A 17,819-nucleotide genomic window follows, 5' to 3' on the forward strand; every position below is an offset into this window, starting at 1 on the left:
ACGCTTTTACGCCATCTATTAGCAAATTTTTAGTAGCTCCTCTGCGCAACCAGAAATAAGCATGCTTTAGCGGTGGCGCTCTAAGATTATTTCAATGTAGATATCGATACCGTTAACTATCGATGTGACTGTGCACATAACAATAACAAATTATCGATCAAAGTATTTTCAATATGGCGCTGATCAAGAGTGAAAATTTTTTTGCCCAGTGCAACTCTCCCGTTGCCCTGTAAACAGAACGCTAAAAAACATTAGTTTGGGCTCGCATTTGTTGTTTTCAAATAGCAACCAACCTCCGTTCTGTGAACACTAAGATTCCGACATGTTTGTGATTTGATCTACATATCTCTCTCCCTATGGGCAGTGTCAGAGATAATTAGCCCATACACCTGACGCGCGATTTCATTCGTTAGCCAATTTTAAAGTGAATCTATTTAAATTGAGAAGCCAAGCAATTTGACATTTTTCATGTTTCACTTTTAGGCTGATCAGTTTGTTGCACAGCAAGTACATGCTGTTCAAGTGTAAAAATGGAAGGTATCTCTTGACCTGGTTGTTATTAGTAACGAAAGTCTTAATCATAATTTTTATTCTTTTAGACATTCAGTCGTGGTATGAGGTCCCAAGCATTGCCCATTTTTGCTCATTGTTTAGGGCTGCATTCAGTCTTGTGGATTTTGACATTGAGGTACTAGTTTTACTGATCTCATATAAAGGTGTCGTCTGTCTGATGCTCCACATATCACTATTTTTCAGTTGTTCTAACTGTTAAAATAATATGTATGTATTATGATTTCAGGAACTTGAGGAAGCTCTTTTAACAGATGGAGCTGAGGATATGGGCAGCAGTCTTATCCAGGACTTGATTGTGAGACTGTTGAATGGTTGCATGGGAACCAGTGATGTGACATCCTCAAATTATCAAATGTTCCTGCGAAGACTCTTCAGACAAAAGTTCCAGGACGGAAAGAAGAATCCATTCAATTCAGATGTGGATTTTCGTTTTCTTCCCTTGAGGACTAAAGTGGAAATCTTGCATTTTTTGTGTGATTGTCGCCTAGAAGCTGATGATGTGATGGAAGTGTTGAAAAATTTGGAGGCTGACAGTTTACGAGTTGAACCACTGGGTTACGATGATAACAAAGCAGCATATTGGTATTTTTATGGTACACGGCTATACAAGGAAGAAAATGCGCTTGTTAAAGAAGAAGAAGAAGTAGAGAAATCCAAAAAGAAGGGAAAGAAAAAGCTGGGCAAAGAAATCGCGCCTATACGTGGACCATGGACGGTAACGCTGTGGGGCATCTGAAATAATCGTTTAACCACACCTAAATTACATATTTTGCACTATAGGTTGCGTGTTTTACGGAAGAAGATTGGAGTGAACTGTGTGATTCGTTGTCAAAAGCAACTTCAAAAAATGAAAAAAATTTATATCGTACTTTAAAGGAGGATTTTTTGCCAGAAATCCCTAATCTATTTGCGGAAAAAGAGCGCCAACAAAGGTACCGTCATTTGTTTATTCCACTGATTTCAAAAAATAAAAACATTATTGTTCACATCTTAGGAAGCGAATGTCCGATGCCGCTCCACGTCGAGCATCAACTCGAATCGAAAAGTTAAAACAACAACGTGAAGAACAAGATCGAATTGTAGCGGTAGCGATACAAGCTGAATTACTTCATTCCGAAACAAATGCTGACGAGGACCACAACGGTAAAGATGACGTTGTTGTTACCCCACCTGAAGCCCCACCGAAGTCCAAGTCCAAGAAAATTGATGAGGATGAATGGTAGTAGGCTAAGTACATGTTTCCAATGCATGTTTTCACTAAAATTTTCTATTTAATTTAGGCTGATGTTAAGAAATAAAGCGGATCGAGCCACTCGTGCGCTACTCCGCGAAATTTCTCGTGATAATGTGGATCTCTTTAGCAGTTTTGAATCAACAAGAAGCGTTCCCACTCGAGCCAGTAGCGTAGATTCGTCGGTTTTGGGTAAATACAGTAATAGACAATATTATAATAAAGAAATAGCAACGTGTTTTATATGTAGAAAAAGGCACAGAAAAAACGGATAAGAGTGATGTAACTGTGGAAAAGCCTGCCAAAAAAGAAACATCAAAAGAGACATCTTTGTCAGAAAGAAACCATAACCCAGAGAAAACGGAGCGTTCTACCTCAAACAAACCGCCTAAAACGTCTAAGCAAGAATCTGAAAACAAGCCAATAAAGAAGTCAGAGCGACCCGAAAAGAATGTTGCTGAAAAATTCGAAATTAAATCCAATAAAAATGCAACCGTCGCAGGAGAAACCAACAATACCGCGGCAGCTAAATGTAACAGTAAAAAAGGAAGACAGACTAACAATTCTCTTTCTTCTGTCATCGATACTACCGTGAATCACCTCGAGAATGGAGGAGTTAAATACCGAAGGGTTGTCACGGCGTAAGTCCCAGTAAACAAATGTCTTTACTTGTTTGTTCCTTACGCCAATATTTGCTGGCTATAGGTTGAGTGCAACAACAGATGAAGCCAAGATCGGGATGTACAAAATACTGGAACAAATCAAGAATCATCCAGATGCTTGGCCATTTCTTGATCCAGTAGATGAGGACTTTGCCCCAGATTACTATACTAAAATCAGTCAGCCAATGGACTTGGAGAAAATGGAACAACGGTTGTCCACCAAATATTACCAGTCGGTCAACGAGTTCGTGTCCGATTTTGACCTAATCGTTGATAATTGTAAAAAATATAATGGGCCCGAAAGTGGTAATTACTCGTGTTGATTTAAGTATGCCTTCGGTTCTATTAATGTTTATCTTTGATATTTCAGAGTACTCGTTTATGGTCGAAAGCTTGGCTGATGAATTTCGTGTGCTGTCCTCGAGATATCTCAATTCAGTTTATGAACCTGACCCGATACCCAGCGGTTCAGAGTCTGATTGTAGCACTGCGTCTGATGAATCCAATCATCAGAAACACAAGTCTGGAGTTCCAGATCCGAGGAAGAGGGGAGGCCTGATGAAGCTAGCTCAGGCTTTTTCCGGATCGGGTAATCGATCTAATCCTAAATCTACTACAACCGCAGCCAGCAAGGTCAAGCTGAAAACTGAAGATGTGTGGGATACACCGTCGCCAGATTCCTCCGAACCTGACTCAAAGAACAGAAAAACGAACAAACCCAAGGTAGTGATCATCAGTTACGTGCCTGAAATGTATGTCCTAATATTCATTTATAGCTACAGGAAAAGGTTGATAAAAAAAAGGGCAAGATCAAGAAACCTGTTGCTGGAGGTCGAAATCTTGAAGCATTGAACGCTCTCGCAGCTGCAACGGAACAAACGCTTAAAGTACACTTTTTAATGAGCTTTAATTAATTGTTGCTAAATATGTTTTTCTAATGAAAAAGGATATGAAAAAATGGCTTGACGACACGCCCAAATTCCCTGAGTACTCATCTGGTAACAGCTCCTCTGGCGAAAAAGTGACTGCAGAAGAGTTTGAGACACTTTCCGTGAGTGTCGAAGAAGAATATAGAAAGCAAGCAGGGGGGAAAAGTGAGTCTGCATCACCATCCAAATCTCCTAAGAAGAACAAGTCTGTGCAGCACAAAAAGAAAGGGTTACTCATTTTGGCAAGCAAAGGTCGATTGCCTGTCGAGAGTAAAGAAGAACACGACACGCTGATGAAACGCAAGAAGAAGAAGCTGAAAAAGGAAAAATTGATGGACAGCCTATTCGAGACACCTTGTGACAAGGTGGCGAAAGAAACACCTCCGTCACCCCCGCCGCCTCCAATTGGGGATAATGGGAAAAGTGCGCCTAATGTGGCAAAAGAGAAAGAAAAACCTGTCCGCAAAGCATTTGATCGTCTTCAACCTGGAGGCAAATCCAAAGTTTCGAAGGTAAGCCGACCAGATGAATCGAAACTGAGTTCTGTGATAGCTAAAATTAAAGAAAGTCGAAGTAGCGCTCTCCAAAAACAGACGGAAACCATACAAAAAGCTCAGTTGAGTTTAGGCACCGTATTGTTGAGTGAAATAGGTTCTAATCGAACTCTAGAGGAAAAAGAGCCTGCGGAAGTTGAAGAATCCGCGAAACAAGCTGAACAAGAGAACCCGGTAGTGGAGCCTACCGAAGTTGTCGAAACGAAAGCAACGGAACCTGTCGCCGAAGTGAAGCATAGTGCCACTCCTAATCTATCTGCTTGGTTTCGAGCTTTTGGAGCGCCTAAAAATCCGATTAAGCGGCAAATATCAGAAACTCATGAAACTAAGAATCAGGGTCCACCTGCCAAAAAAGGAGTTGGACAGCATCAGGAAGGCAATAAAGACTTGCCCTGGTATGCACGTTTAGAGAAGAAAGATCCGCCGACTGGGAGGTTGGAGCCGGTTTCCACGCAAAAGGAAGTGATGAGCGAAGATAGTGCTGCCGAAGAGAGCCGACACTTGATGGATCCATCAAGCCCGGCTGATAGCCTTGCAAGTATCAACTCGCCAGCATCTGCTGAGAGCATCAGATCGCCTTCGACACCAGGTGGTGGCTGGGGTGGACAAAACAATCGCTACTCAGCCGCCGATAATACTGCAATACGCTCTCCACTCACACCTGAAACTCAATCGTTCAGCCCATCGGTGCCCCTGCATCCGATCAAAGTGGGCTTCTATCAAGACATGCAAAAAGGGGCTTCGCCCATTCATGTTAAAAGTCCGAGCTGTCATAGTAACAGCAGTGGAACCGGACCTAATTCGCCTAATGATCACGTACTTCAGAGTGAGACACTTCGACCACCTTTGATGGAACCGCATCATCCACAGCAACATCCACCACCGCCGCAACAGCCCCCTCCGCCTCAGCCAGCGCCAATGCAACATATTCAACCGGCATTCCAGTCAGAAGCTAGTCATAGGTTAGTTGCCGAACCGGATAAACAAACAGAATCATACCCACTCAAAAAAAGATCGACCGCTGCAATGGCACACATTTCGCCCAGCCCAATTGTTACGCCTACACCGATTCATGCAGTTCGACAGTCTGGACCCCAGGTGCACGATCCGCGCATGATGAATCAATCACAAACCAATTTTAGTAATTTTAGCCCAGCTGATTATTCTGGTGTGCGCTCAGGACATCCAGGTCACCATGCACCACCGCAACAACAGCCTCAATCGATACCACAGCAACAACAGCCTCAATCGATACCACAGCAACAACAAGAACCGCAGTCCAATCTCGGCCAATACAACCAGTATTCTCATTATGGTCAGAATGTTGCCAATCCGTTACCCGGAAATCTGGCCAGCTTATCGCAAATCGTGGCCCGGATTCCAACTGGAACGGTTGCTACGCATGCCCCCAACCCCGAGATTGCGCAACCTCAATTTAATCAGCATCATCAACAGCAGCAGCACCAGCAGCACCATTCCAAGCGAAGTCATGCCCAGCAGCAGCAACAACAACAACATCACCAACAACAGCAGCAGCAGCAGCATCATCAACAACAACAACAGCAGCAACAACAACAGCAACAACAGCAACAACAGCAGCAGCAGTCCATCCCAAATCCCATGACAACCAATATGGGCTACTCGTACCCATCTCAATCCGTTTCAGCTGCGTCGTCGGCTGAGCGGACCAGCAGTTTAGTTTCGGCGAGCCCTGCGTTTTCTGGGTCACAGATGACCCAAAGTCCTGCCACATCCATTTCATCCAGTCGATCATCGGGTGGTAACTTGCAAGACACGCCGTCTCACATGATGACGTACAATAACGCAGCCGCCGCAGCGGTGGCAGCAGCGGCGGCTTATTCGAACCAACCGGGTTCTTTCTATGCTCAGGCCAATCCTGCGTACAGAGGCCAGCCACAACCCATCCAGCAGCCCCAGCAACAGCCATCACAGCAACATCATCCGCCTCAGACACAGACACAGCCTCAGCCACAGCCTCAGCCACAACAACACCAACAGCAACAACATTCACAACAACAACAAGTTTCCCATCAACAGGCTTCTCAGCAGCCACAAAGTCGACCTAGTCAAGTGTTTCATCATGGAGGGGCGCTGAACAGCTTTGAACCGAGTAATCACAATTTCATGTGGAACACTCGTCCGGAACAGGTTCCAGCCAATGCTCCGGCAGTGACAACGCCCAACACTCCTTACGGACGTGCGGCATCCGGAAGCAACCCGTTCCCTTCCAGTCTCGGTTACGATCCGCATCATCACCATCATCATATGGGAGGAAGTTTACTGTTTAGTGGGCTCGATCCATTGGCTGGTAATCCGAGTATGTTTGGCCGGAATCCTTTATCGCGTCCCACGCCTCCTTGGGCTCCATCTTTGTCACTGGACAATAGCATACCTTCCACTTCGGCGTCAAATCGAACGCAACAGCAGCAACAGCAGCCTAATGCAAGCGTCGCTCCGCAACCCCGAAATTCTCAACCAAGAGAAAAATCTCGCCCGGCAGTTGTGGAATCTGCTCCGGCTCCGGCTCCCGGTAGCGCGTTTAATTACAACGTGCAAGGACTAGCTCCGTCATCGTCATCGGCAACTGGAACCGGTAATAACGTTGCAGGAAATGATAACCTCCCAGCTTCGCTGTACGAGAGGCATAGAGGGGCTTCGCAGGCTGCACCATCAGCGTCTGGTCTTCCACCACCGGCTCACCAAGGTTCCTCATTGTCTGCCCATCACCAATACGCGGCAGCATCTGGAAATCATCACTTTGGTCCTGGGACACCCGGTTTGAATATGACGCCAGCTTTCGGCGATTTCCAACCTCCTCCTTCTCATCCACACCATCCGCTGGCCGAGCACGCACAATCATCAGCATTGTATCAGCAGTTGCTCCAGCAGCATCGCCAGCAGGAAGAATTACTCTTGAGGAATCCCCATCATCCATCAATGATGCTCCATCAACCGGGTTTACTAGGCTCACCCGCCGCGTACCCCCCAACTTTTTCATCGGGTCTCAGCCTACAGCAGCCCTTCCAGGGTTGGCTCTGAAGCGTTTTCATAATCATCTTTTTTTCTGTTTTTTTTTTTTTCAAAATTCAAATCCGACAAAGTTTTACATAAATTTTTTTTTCTCCATCTTTAACTTCGTCTCGTAAGACGCCGCCGCCATTTAGAAGCGTACAGAATCGGAGTAAACTATAAAGAAATCGTGTTTTATAGTTCTTTTATTTCTCTTCGAAAAAGTTCAATTCTCTGCGGATCGTGAAAGCCAATCTGATTTTTTGTTGTTTGATATTGATAAACATAATTTGCCAATTTCGGTACGAAATTGATAGTTGATAAACACATTGGTTGATTGCTTTATTTTTTAAATCACCATCGCCTCAAAGGTACATGTTGCGTATCGTGCGTTACGTGTTATTAGCCATCGTTTGCATGTGTGGCAGTTTTCTCTTGTTTTCTTTTTTTTTTTTTGTAAATAGGTGACGCTGCTGACTATCGAAGAAAATTTTGTGTTGAAAATAGGTTTAAGAGGTTTTCATTTTTTACGCGATAACTTTCTTCGGAATTTTTGGAATCGTATTTTTTTCTTAATTCGGTGGTATGCACTGTTGTTCATGTTATTTGTTAAAGACGCGTTATGTGACTGCTTGTATGTTGGTGTGATTATGTCTGTACAGAATTTGGATTTTTTCTTTATCAAAACTTTGACAAAAATAACCCAAGCTCCCGCCGACAACATCATAATCGTGTTATACATCTTTATTGTATATGTCATAAAACGGAAATTAGAGTTTTTTTAAAACCCCGACTAAGAACAGAAGGCAGGATGTGAGAGTGAATTATCTGAAAGTATCTTGTTGAGTTGTTTGTTCTTTGATTTTTGCCTTCGTGATCTGTATATTGCGAGAAATACACACCCTTCATTGGTACACAATCAAAATAAATTGCTATTTTCAACTCACCGTTGGGTGTGACTTTTGGCACCGAGATGGACTGGATTTGAACGTGAAATGTGCATCGTCCGCCACTTCAACAAATAGTTTCTACTTTTCATCTTATTTTTGCTGCCAACTCTTGCTGCAAACGTTTCAAAGATCGAAGCCGCACATTGTAACCAATAGACCAGCCTACTTGTTCAGTCATGTGGTCTAATCCGCTATTCACTTCTTTCACTGCTGTGTACTGTGCTACCCGTCTTAATTGCGTCCTACATGATCTGTCCCTTCATATTAAAGAGGCATATAACGTAAGTGTTGTTAAGTGTTATAGCCATCAAGTACATCCGTAGTAGCCTAGCATATCCGTGTCAAATAATGGATACATTTCAAAAGTAGCCCAAAAGACGTTTAAAATGTTTAGAATGTAAGTACATAGCTGGAACTTTCGACTTTTTTTCAGTGTTTAGTCATCGCTGATCGAATTAGAGCGAGTAACTGTCGGCAAGGTTGCATAAGGTTATGTTGCAATGAAGTAAATCAAGATAAATTCAAGCTGAACATGAAGCAACGAAATAAATGGTATGGCCGCGTCTACCAAGCTATTGAAACAATTTCTACACAACAGCCAGAGACCATATGTCGGTATGAATTATCACAAGGATATAAGCAACACGATAAGATTATAGAAAGCATTAAGTGTTTTTATCGCATACTCACTAACTTGATATAGCCAGTTATGACACAGAGAGTTTACGTGGTGGTGGTCGGTCATGCAGTTTGACGGCGCCATCCAACCAGTTCTGCTTCCAGAACGGCATCTAACATGGGCAACAGACGCAACACATGTTTACCATAAAAATAAAACAAGACGAATGAGAATTGAAAATTTTCTGGCTGTCTTTCAACCGCTTACCGTTATAGAAGGCTAGCCAAAATGGTCCGTCGTGGCGTGTCCAACAAAATTCAACAACGGTGTATTGCCGTTTGAAAAGTGCAATGTCTAAATTCAAAAAATTAATAATGGGAGGAGGACAAAAACGTCAATCAAAAGTGTAAACAAAATGAAAAATCCTGTTCGTATAGAATTGTCCAACCGACAGATATTTGACTTTTTGCAAACACGATAAAAAAAAACTGTATAGTGGAATAGTGGGTTTCACTATGAGGTGAAAGTATCATGCAAATAAGCGACACGGTCTTGTCGAAATTCGTGAGAAGAAAGCTGGTGTTTCCAGTTCAACCGAACCTGTTCCATGGTCTCGGAAAAGTGTTCGTGAATGAAAATCTTTTGGAGATATTATAAAAGAGGTACTTTCACTGTGACCTGTTGACCTGTTGCATTTCAAACGACCCAGAAATCAAAGACTGAAAGAAGTTAGTAGAACAGCGCCAAGTCATTTCGTGCTGAAAAACGATGAGCAAAATCAACAAAACACATAAAACCTTTTTAACATTCCACCTGGAAGAAACTTTGGACTCGACAGCGTAAATAGGTTGCAGGTCAACGTCTGCAACCAACAGCAAACGGAAAAATACATCCTTATTTTGTTTTTTTAGTGTACTGATGAATGGGGTCAAAAAGGCAGTCTCTTCCCGCAGGTAGCCTATACTATCCGTGCGTGTAACACATTATGGCGATGGAATCGTTAATGTAGGGTTAGACGAAAGACGTGATGATGACATCGTTGGATGAGTAATCATTCCTTCTCCTTCCCCTACTAACAAAAAATAAAACAAAAAACGTGCTCTCTTTTACCTGATATATTGCACATCGTGTTTCTTGGCTATCAGACATGAATTGGCGATGGCAAGATGTATTTCAGTCTGCGTCCGACAGATGGCGAGAAAATTGCTGTTGGCAAGAAAATGGGGGGAAAAATGCCGTCTGAAACAAAAAAAGGAAAAATAAAGATCGCACCGGCGCAGTTGAACACACACACGGCATCAACGTATCTAGAGCGGGAGAATGGCGGATTTTTCTCGCCCTCATCAGCTGTGAGAGAAGTCAGAGAGCCAACGAAGCAGCTGTGCTGTATGTGTGGTGTGGCAACGGCACTTTTCTTTCGTTTTCCACATTGGCCAGCAAAAGGCAAACGACCGCGTCAGAGTGGCCAAAAAGTTGCCAAATTACAGAGACCGGCCGTCAGACTGTCTGAGCTGACTGAAAACGAACGAGGAGAGAGAGAACTTTGAAGGACCCCGTGAACTGGCTATACCTAGGTAATCATCTGACCTAATTTCGCTATGAAAATGTAATGTGTCTGGAAATTTTGGAGGAGTGTCTCTCTCTCTCACACTCACACACACACACATTTCGAATGTATGTGTATACGTGAGAAAGAGACAAGAGAGAAAAGAAATCGAAGTGTGAGAGTGGGTCAAGGTTCTCTACTTCTCTCCTTTCCTAGAGGTATCGACGGGCGTGTGTGGCCGTTTTCAACTTCAACCTTCCGCCAAGAGCATTCCAGGTGGAAGTCTCGTTGTCTTTGTAAAAGAAAAAATTCATTCATTCCGTTACCTTGTATGTTCATGCATTTTTCTGTTCCTTTCGGGCAAAGGGGGTGTTAATGCCTTGAAGCTAGCATCAGCTAGTCTGTGCCTAATAATCGAAACTTCTCTCCACTTTTAGGCATACACTATACATACACGAAAAGAAGGGAAAAGATTCGAGAGAGTTGTTTGCTTTATTCTTTGAAAGCGTTTTCACTTTGTTCAGCGAAATTCGCCTCCCAACCACATGATTTTTTTTTTAGGGGGGAATCCTTTGTCTGTGTGTATCCTCGCAGATTTTCACTTTCTGTAGGCTTCTAATAATAATCGATACTCGTGTAGATCACGTGGCTCGCTCGTTTCGTCCAATCGCCCTCTTTTGTCAAGTTGCCAGCTTCCTTCTTCCGCCATGATGGGGTGTAGACCTGGGTTGCCAGGAAACCAAACAAACCATTGATTATATTGACTATACTGATAATTATTATCTTTATTGATTGTTCACAACCGTATATTGTTTATTTAAACGTTAAAGCAAACAAATTGTTCGTGGCTGTATCTTATTGCCATGACAGTAACACTTACTTGTTTTCTTTCTTTCTTTTTTTCAAACCCAGGATCAGAGAATCACGTTTGATGATTAGTCAAGAAGTACGTCTGCTGCGTCGAGCCGCTTCCTGCGCAGATCACATGGATACCAACGATCGTGACAGGTGATATTATTATGTTTTTTTTTTAAGGTCGTTTACCTGCCAGGGGAATTTTTTTGTTTGTACCCCGCCATTAAATATTTCGTACCAGCTCTTACCTACCACCGTCCGTAACAGAGGGTTTTCCCAACAGGATATTCAAGAATATTATTTATTTATTTTATTTAGGTATTGTGGAATTTTTCTTTTGTTTTAAAAAGATTAGTTCGAAAAAACAAACTTACAGATTTTTCCCCGAGGAGCTTTTGTGTCTATAAAAGGATCCCAGTGACGCTTCCGGCTCGTCCAGAGGTCATCTTGCATTTGTCTATTGCATAGTAGCCCTGGCCTTGGATCCTTTTTTTTTTTTCTCTTCCTCTTTAAGACTAATTGTAATATCGAAGAAGATTTCATTCAAAATTTTTGGCTGATTAGTTAGAAGTATTTGCAGCTGTTGTGTGACAGACTTTCTCTGGTTGAATGAGATAATTTACGGGCCGGATATGTTTGACGTGCACAGAGAGACCTAAAAAAAGTCCTTGAAAATGAAATGGCCGTAAGAGAGAAGCTTCGTCTGCGGCCGGAGAGAGCTGTAGAGAGCTGTTGAGAGAACTCTCTGAACACCTTTACACCTGCATGGTGTTTCGAGACAGCGTCAAGGACGGACCACTTTCACTGGCGGACGTGTGCAACTGACCAGCCGCACAAAAAATCATGACCTATTTTGACCCGGATTCAACCTATTTATTTTATTATAATGCGTTTTTTTTTTTTTTTTTTTACTTGAACATATCGTACACTCTTATCCGTACACATATATCCGGAATGGGTCATTCAACTTCCACTAAAATTGAAAAAATTTTGGGCTAGGTAAATTTTTCGGGTCAACAACAAGCCCAGGAGGAAGAGAAGGTTTTTACAGGGTACTAGGAAAAACTAACTAAAAGAACCTGTTTTATTCTATTTTTTTCCCTCTTTTTAGAACTGACATTTTTTTTGAAGACCTTTTTCTTTTCTTTTTTTTTTTTTTTTTACCCTTAAGAAATCGAAAAGATTTGGATTTGAGTTTTCGAAAGGAAGGGAAGACGCTGTTTTGGAAATCGCCGAAGAAGGGAAAACGAGTCGAGAGGGGCTTGGCTGCTTTTGGGCCATAGGTAAGTAGCCAGCAACAGCGCCACCGCTGTCTCAGGTGGGAGGAGGTATGGAGAGGGAGGAAACTTTCACGCGCCGATGGGACTATAGCAGCACTGACACAAGAGGGAAAATCACCGTTACCTTAGCCAAGTCGTTTCATTCGAGTGGACCTACTCGGACAGAGCTGTTGACTCTGATCGAAATACGATATTTCGTTTCGTTGTACAGGTGTTTTTCTTCCCCCTTGTAGTGTGTTTTCTGTGACGACCATTTTGAAAAGAACAAAACAATCCAACAAAAACATCGACAGTGGGCCCAATCGTGTGACTCGACCTTTCTGGATTTCGGTTTTCAATTTACTATTTACTGCCAATTTGAGATCAAAGATGTCGCGGCATTCGTATCATCGCGATTCCCCTTTAACGTAAGTTGACCTGTCAATTATACACAAGAGACATGACGAAGGGGAAAAAAAGAGAAAAACGATCGAAAAGAGAAAAACAGGTCCACAAGTTAGTCGGTCCTACTTTCCAAAGAAAGAGAGAGAGAGAGATTCGGCTTAAGAAATCGAGGCCAGTCACGTGACGCGGCCTCACCGTTTTTTCTTTTCATTCTTCGGTTGAAAACACCTGTTCGTTAGACGATGAGTACCATCTTGTTTTATCATTTGGTCTTATCGCTTAGTCACACAACAGGAAGGCTTTATCTTTTGTCGACCAAACATCGTTCTCTTTTCTGTCGAAATTTGATTGTCACACACACGTACACGTATGTATGAATAGTTAAGCTTTCACCTGAAAACTAAAAGGAAAACGGGGAAAGGAAGACTTACTTGTGCGAAGCCATTTTGGACACGGCTGGCAACGCTGCATCGCACACGCACCGGCCTGACTTTAAGAGTGTGTGTGTGTGTGAATCCGCTCGGACCAATGAGAAAAGAGAACTGAAAGTGGCGTGATCCCTTTGGATCGATGCATGCACATACCACAGCGGTGGCGGTGGCCTCAGTTAGTCGTAGTTATTATTACGCCCGAGGAAAATGTCGGGAGTCTTGTTTTCATGAACAATTTTAGGTAAAGAAAACTTATTTTCCTTCGTAATAGAGTTTACAGGATAATTCATTTACAGGATAGAACCGTCTAGAAATAGAGAGTCACTCAGGTGATAAGTTCGTTTTGACAGCTTGTCCCGATTTTGTCAACACACACACACATATCGCAGCTCGTGCTCTTAGTGTTTCGTTACATTAAAATCAAAGGGCAACTTGTTTTTCTGTTCAATCGTGGCCACACCCGGCAATCCATCGCGAAATTTTCAGTAACCGCGTAGCAACGGGCACCGAGCCAACACCTGGGTGGGTTCACCAAGTTATCGGTTGCTATGGCCCCAGTCATTGCCACAGTGATGACTTTTTTTGTGAATGTGCTAGATGTCTTTCTTTTTTTTTTGCAATACTACACGTGCCTACCCTTGAAACAAGAGAACCCACGTGCTAGACCAGTGGACAATCGGTACTATTCTTGAAAAGGAGAGCAGCAAAGGGAAAAAAAAAAGATTTTGAACCGAGAAGTTTGGACCGGTTTTTGGGGATATCTCGGGTTACTGGCCAAAGTATTAACGGAAAACTCAAGGAGATGAGACCCGAGCTGTTCAGTCTCTCGCTGTACATCTACACGAGTAGAAAGGTTTTTCTGAACAAATAAAAAAGGTGTACCGATATGAAATTCGATTGTGATTGTAGTGACGTTTCGAGTCGGTGCGTTTGTCTTTATTCTTTCATTCAATTGGTTTTTTAATTAACTTTTTTTTTAATTTTAAATCAATACAGGAACTCTTCTCTGAGGAAGACGATGTCATTTGACAATACATCGAGCGAATTCTCGCAACAGAGCGTCGTCTTTGCAATGGAAAAGTTTTCTCGAGCCGTTGCCAACATGGACGAAACGGTGATGGTGCCGTGTAAGCTGATGGATGTGCCAGTGGGCAGCGACCCTGAATTGGACACTCGTGTTCCACGTCGTTCGCGTGCCATGATTCGCGATATGCAATCTGCCGATTTGCACAGTCTTTACACAATGCTCAATTCTTTGAAAAACGAATTGATCTGGGGCAGCCGTACGACCACAGATAACAACATCAACAATCAAAGCAGCAACAACAACAGTCAACGTAAAGTTCGACGACCGTCTGTCAATTCCATGACATCGATGGCATCTTCTTCCTCTTCAACAGCGTCATCGTCTTCTTCGTCTTCATCATCATCATCTTCTTCTTCATCTTCTTCTTCTTCTTCATCGTCGTCTGGAACAGGCGCCAGCTACAGCGACAGCGACTCCGAGTCGGGTCTGATGGATCACGAGAGCACGGAAGACTCTGGAGTTGAAGCGGAACGCGAACCAGATGGCGAAGAATGTGTTGAGCGGATGGCCGACCAATTCCGCCGGCACTTGCTCGGTCTCCATCAATGTTTGGAACACATGGCCGATGCCGCCAATTATCTCACCCACCGCTACCAAGTCGAAATTGGAAGTGCTGATTGATAAACCTTAATCTGCCTTTTCGAATTTGACGGCGTTTTCCAAAATGCGTTTCTCTCTCTTTCTCTCAAACAATTATTAAAAAGAAAAAAGGAAAAAAAGACAACAAAAAAATATGTACATGATTATTTCCGCTTACTCTCTCTCTCCCCCCCCCCTTAAAAGAAAACTTTTCTCTTTTTCTCTTGTACTCTTTATCAATTTTTTTCAATATTAGAAAAAAAAGGGAATTCAAAAAATAAGAGAGGGAATTAACCAAAGTAGTGCGTGAGATTCTGCGCGTGTGTGTGTGTGTTTAACATATTTTTTCTTTAACTTCCTTTTTTTTTTTTTTTTATATTAAATATTGGTCCATTGGTTTACGTTTACGACGCGATTCCGAATTCGAGTAATGTTCCGCAAGAGACTTAAGAGAATGTGCGTAAAGATTGAATGAATGTTTGAGTGTTTGTTAAGCGTTTTTTTTTTTTTCCAATTCATCCGGCGGAGGGGAAATATATCTATGAAAGGAACTGAACAATTAAGTAACTTTGAAATCTCCCTCCAATATTTCCAAAATTTTTAAAAAACAAAACAAAAAATAGTATGTTTTGTCTTCATTTTTCTTTTGTTGTGTTAGCGCACCTTCGGTCCTTTTTTTTTTTTTTTTTGCCGAAAATAAAAGGTGACGCACCACGTCATTTTGATTTGCTCACGCGTGTCTATGGATCACGTCATAGGCCGGATTTGTCGAGTAGGGAGTAGGGAGGGAGGGAAGAGAAAAAAAAAAAATAATAACGAAATTTTTGCCTTGTCTATGTTTTTATTTCACTTATATACCACTGCTGAAAATAATTATATATATATTATATTTACCAAAATTTGATTTGGTGCTGTTGCGCAATTTCATGGCTTCAACGTTATAGCGCACATGCAGGCCCCCTCCCCATTTGTGACGATGATTTTGCATAGTTTCCATCTTTTTTTTCTCTTGTAGTATATTTAGCCTAGCTAAAAAACACACAAATTGAAACCCAATGAGAATTATATAATAAAATATATATTCAAAGGTTCTTATTCTATTTTATTTTTTTAAATTTCACTTTTATTCGGTTGTGTTTTACTAAATGAAGAACACATGGACTTGTTAAAATATAACGGTGTCTGTTTAGAAACTGGACAAAAATTAATGGCCGTTTATCTTTCCAACGATTAAAAAATGGCGGAAGTCTGACTTTTTAGTTAAAACCGGGTACCATCCAATATATCAACCGACAGTTCAAAGGTGCGTGTGCTACGTGTGCTATCTTAAAAAAAAAAAAAAAATACTGTCTGAAAATGAAACAGCCATATCAAAGGGGGGAAAGGAAAGAATCAGCACAAAACTCCGGAAGGTGAATGTGGAGGGGTCAGGATACTTGAGTACCAGCATACACCGAGGAAGTTCATCCTTTCTGAACACGGTACAAAGTTCTTGTGTGAATCTCGGCTTTCACTTTGGTCTTCGTTGCTATCGGCTTGCGCGCCCAATGGTGTATTCGATTTTTCTTTCATTGCACATCTGATAACCATCAAATGAATAGCTGAAGAACGCCTAGTTCTTGTTTATTTCTACGAAGAAAGAAGAGGGTTTTGACCTTGGACAATACATCCCCCCTCTCACAGGGATCCTCTTCTTTCGACCCCTAACACATAGGTAAATTGTCCTTCACGCTCACCTGAGATTTGTTTACGACCTTTCCTTCTTCCTGGGGGGAAAACAACAAGCCAATTGTGTCTAGTCCCCACACACCTGATTTATTGTTTTTCACTCATCAGTCAACAGAAACCTTTTAAATGTCACCTTGAAGACGAAACTGGGTAAACAAATGATCCAACTTAAAGCTCATCGTAAACCTTGGAGCTAAATTCAAAGTTAAGCATTTCGTCTAATGATCGGCTGGTTTCCTTATTGATATATTTTGGCGGGTATTCCATCTTTGTTCGAAACACCTGTAGGCTGAAAGGTCCTCGCGGATCGGATTCCGTACGTGTTCGCTCGTCTATGCGTTCATTTTACACAAAAGAAAATCGAATTTAGAATATCTGTTCAATTTTAAAACGGACTTGCCATTGACCTAAAGATCAGAAAACGGTTTCACGAGCTGGAAGGGATAGCTAAATCCTGTTCTAGTACCACTCCTTTTGTGTGTTACCAAAAGAAAGGGGTCCTCCATGGCCACTTTACGCCATTCAGAAACACGGTCGCGCAACTGCGGCCGTGACAAATCAAAAGGAGAGTTGTTTTTGTTTTCGGCTAGATCCGGTCTACATATCCTTATAGGAAGTAAACGGCATTGACCTCTCCAGGCAGACAGGATCTGTTCTAAAATCTATTCTTCCAATCGAAATTTTCTGCCGTGTGTAAGATGAATCCGAACAGTAAAATCTATAGACACGCAAATTAGAAAACAGCCGGTTTGAGGCTATATGTGACGTCAATACTTGACCGTTAACTTCATGTATCACAAAACACCAATTTTTGTGCAGAAAAAATAAAAAGTAGAAACCGACAAGGTCTCCTTTCACATCCTTGACAATTTTGGCCCAAGTGTGGAAACTCTCGGGCGTGTACGACTCTCTCGTCCGTGCCCATTATTCGATAGTAATGGCAAAAGCGGGAAAAATAAAAGTGTTTTTTTTTTTTTTTTTACCCTACCGGATCTTCCTGACCGGTTCCTTTGAAACACACATAGTTGTGTCTCTCACTCTCTATTCTATGAGAGATCATTGGATGGCGAAAGTGAAATCTTTCGTTTTTCTTTAACGTAGTTTTTTTACACACTCTCCCGTCCCACTTGGCAAACAGCCAAATCACAATTGGCAGGAGGAACCTGCTGGCAGGACATTTAGTACTCATGCCCGCATCAGCTGTCGAGAAAAGAGAAAAAAAAAAAAACTTTCCCCTCCAACAATTGCTGTTGAATTATTTAAAAAAAAAAAGAACCCTTTATGACCTTGACATTTATAATCACGCTTTTCTTCGGGACCCGAAAAAAAACGAGATTTTTATTATAATTTTTTTTTTTTTTATGCCTGGTTTTGTATTTCT

The 17,819-nt window shown here is 42.1% G+C and overlaps 2 protein-coding genes and 2 long non-coding RNA genes across 13 annotated transcripts; 2 read left to right on the top strand and 2 right to left on the bottom strand.

Annotated features, from left to right (window-relative positions):
• Positions 1-165: 165 nt before the first annotated feature.
• On the top strand, positions 166-7,898 carry LOC116932132. Its single transcript, XM_032939874.2, has 12 exons — positions 166-424; positions 484-537; positions 600-688; positions 800-1,288; positions 1,354-1,505; positions 1,568-1,792; positions 1,854-1,996; positions 2,055-2,445; positions 2,510-2,772; positions 2,837-3,189; positions 3,243-3,353; positions 3,413-7,898. The coding sequence occupies exons 2-12, from the start codon at positions 531-533 to the stop codon at positions 7,007-7,009; spliced, it is 5,820 nt and encodes a 1,939-aa protein (XP_032795765.2). The 5' UTR covers positions 166-424; positions 484-530; the 3' UTR covers positions 7,010-7,898.
• On the bottom strand, positions 7,706-12,159 carry LOC116932239. Of its 6 annotated transcripts, none has more exons than XR_006651822.1 (7): positions 11,862-12,159; positions 11,324-11,797; positions 11,139-11,197; positions 10,975-11,066; positions 8,816-10,817; positions 7,927-8,720; positions 7,706-7,857 (listed from the first exon to the last, which is right to left on the bottom strand). It is a non-coding gene; the product is annotated as an uncharacterized LOC116932239 (long non-coding RNA). The 6 variants fall into 6 exon arrangements; XR_006651820.1 differs by having other exon boundaries at positions 8,816-9,787; positions 10,421-10,817; positions 11,324-12,159; XR_006651824.1 differs by having other exon boundaries at positions 8,816-8,902; positions 9,659-10,817; positions 11,324-12,159.
• LOC116932198 (uncharacterized protein DDB_G0271670) lies at positions 9,984-15,801 on the top strand. Of its 5 annotated transcripts, none has more exons than XM_045179786.1 (3): positions 9,984-10,122; positions 11,007-11,102; positions 14,041-15,801. In XM_045179786.1, exons 2-3 carry the CDS (start codon positions 11,026-11,028, stop codon positions 14,750-14,752), a joined length of 789 nt encoding a protein of 262 aa, XP_045035721.1. In that variant the 5' UTR covers positions 9,984-10,122; positions 11,007-11,025; the 3' UTR covers positions 14,753-15,801. The 5 variants fall into 5 exon arrangements, with proteins under 5 accessions (XP_045035721.1, XP_045035722.1, XP_032795892.2 ...); XM_045179787.1 differs by lacking the exon at positions 9,984-10,122 and adding an exon at positions 10,354-10,370; XM_032940001.2 differs by lacking the exons at positions 9,984-10,122; positions 11,007-11,102 and adding an exon at positions 12,367-12,636.
• Positions 15,802-16,446: 645 nt separating this feature from the next.
• On the bottom strand, positions 16,447-17,601 carry LOC116932259. Its single transcript, XR_006651825.1, has 2 exons — positions 17,213-17,601; positions 16,447-17,156 (listed from the first exon to the last, which is right to left on the bottom strand). It is a non-coding gene; the product is annotated as an uncharacterized LOC116932259 (long non-coding RNA).
• Positions 17,602-17,819: the final 218 nt, after the last annotated feature.

Source organism: Daphnia magna, linkage group LG10 (genome assembly GCF_020631705.1).
Source record: "Daphnia magna isolate NIES linkage group LG10, ASM2063170v1.1, whole genome shotgun sequence".
In the NCBI taxonomy this organism is placed as follows: Eukaryota; Metazoa; Arthropoda; class Branchiopoda; order Diplostraca; family Daphniidae; genus Daphnia; species Daphnia magna.

Excerpts from the sequence above, each read along its gene's own strand:
- LOC116932198 (XM_045179785.1), top strand. The coding sequence starts at position 13,188 with ATGCACATACCACAGCGGTGGCGGTGGCCTCAGTTAGTCGTAGTTATT. Across the intron at positions 13,286-14,040 it reads GTTTTCATGAACAATTTTAG|GAACTCTTCTCTGAGGAAGA; the intron begins GTAAAGAAAACT and ends AAATCAATACAG.
- LOC116932132 (XM_032939874.2), top strand. Across the intron at positions 1,506-1,567 it reads GAAAAAGAGCGCCAACAAAG|GAAGCGAATGTCCGATGCCG; the intron begins GTACCGTCATTT and ends TTCACATCTTAG. Across the intron at positions 3,354-3,412 it reads CAACGGAACAAACGCTTAAA|GATATGAAAAAATGGCTTGA; the intron begins GTACACTTTTTA and ends CTAATGAAAAAG.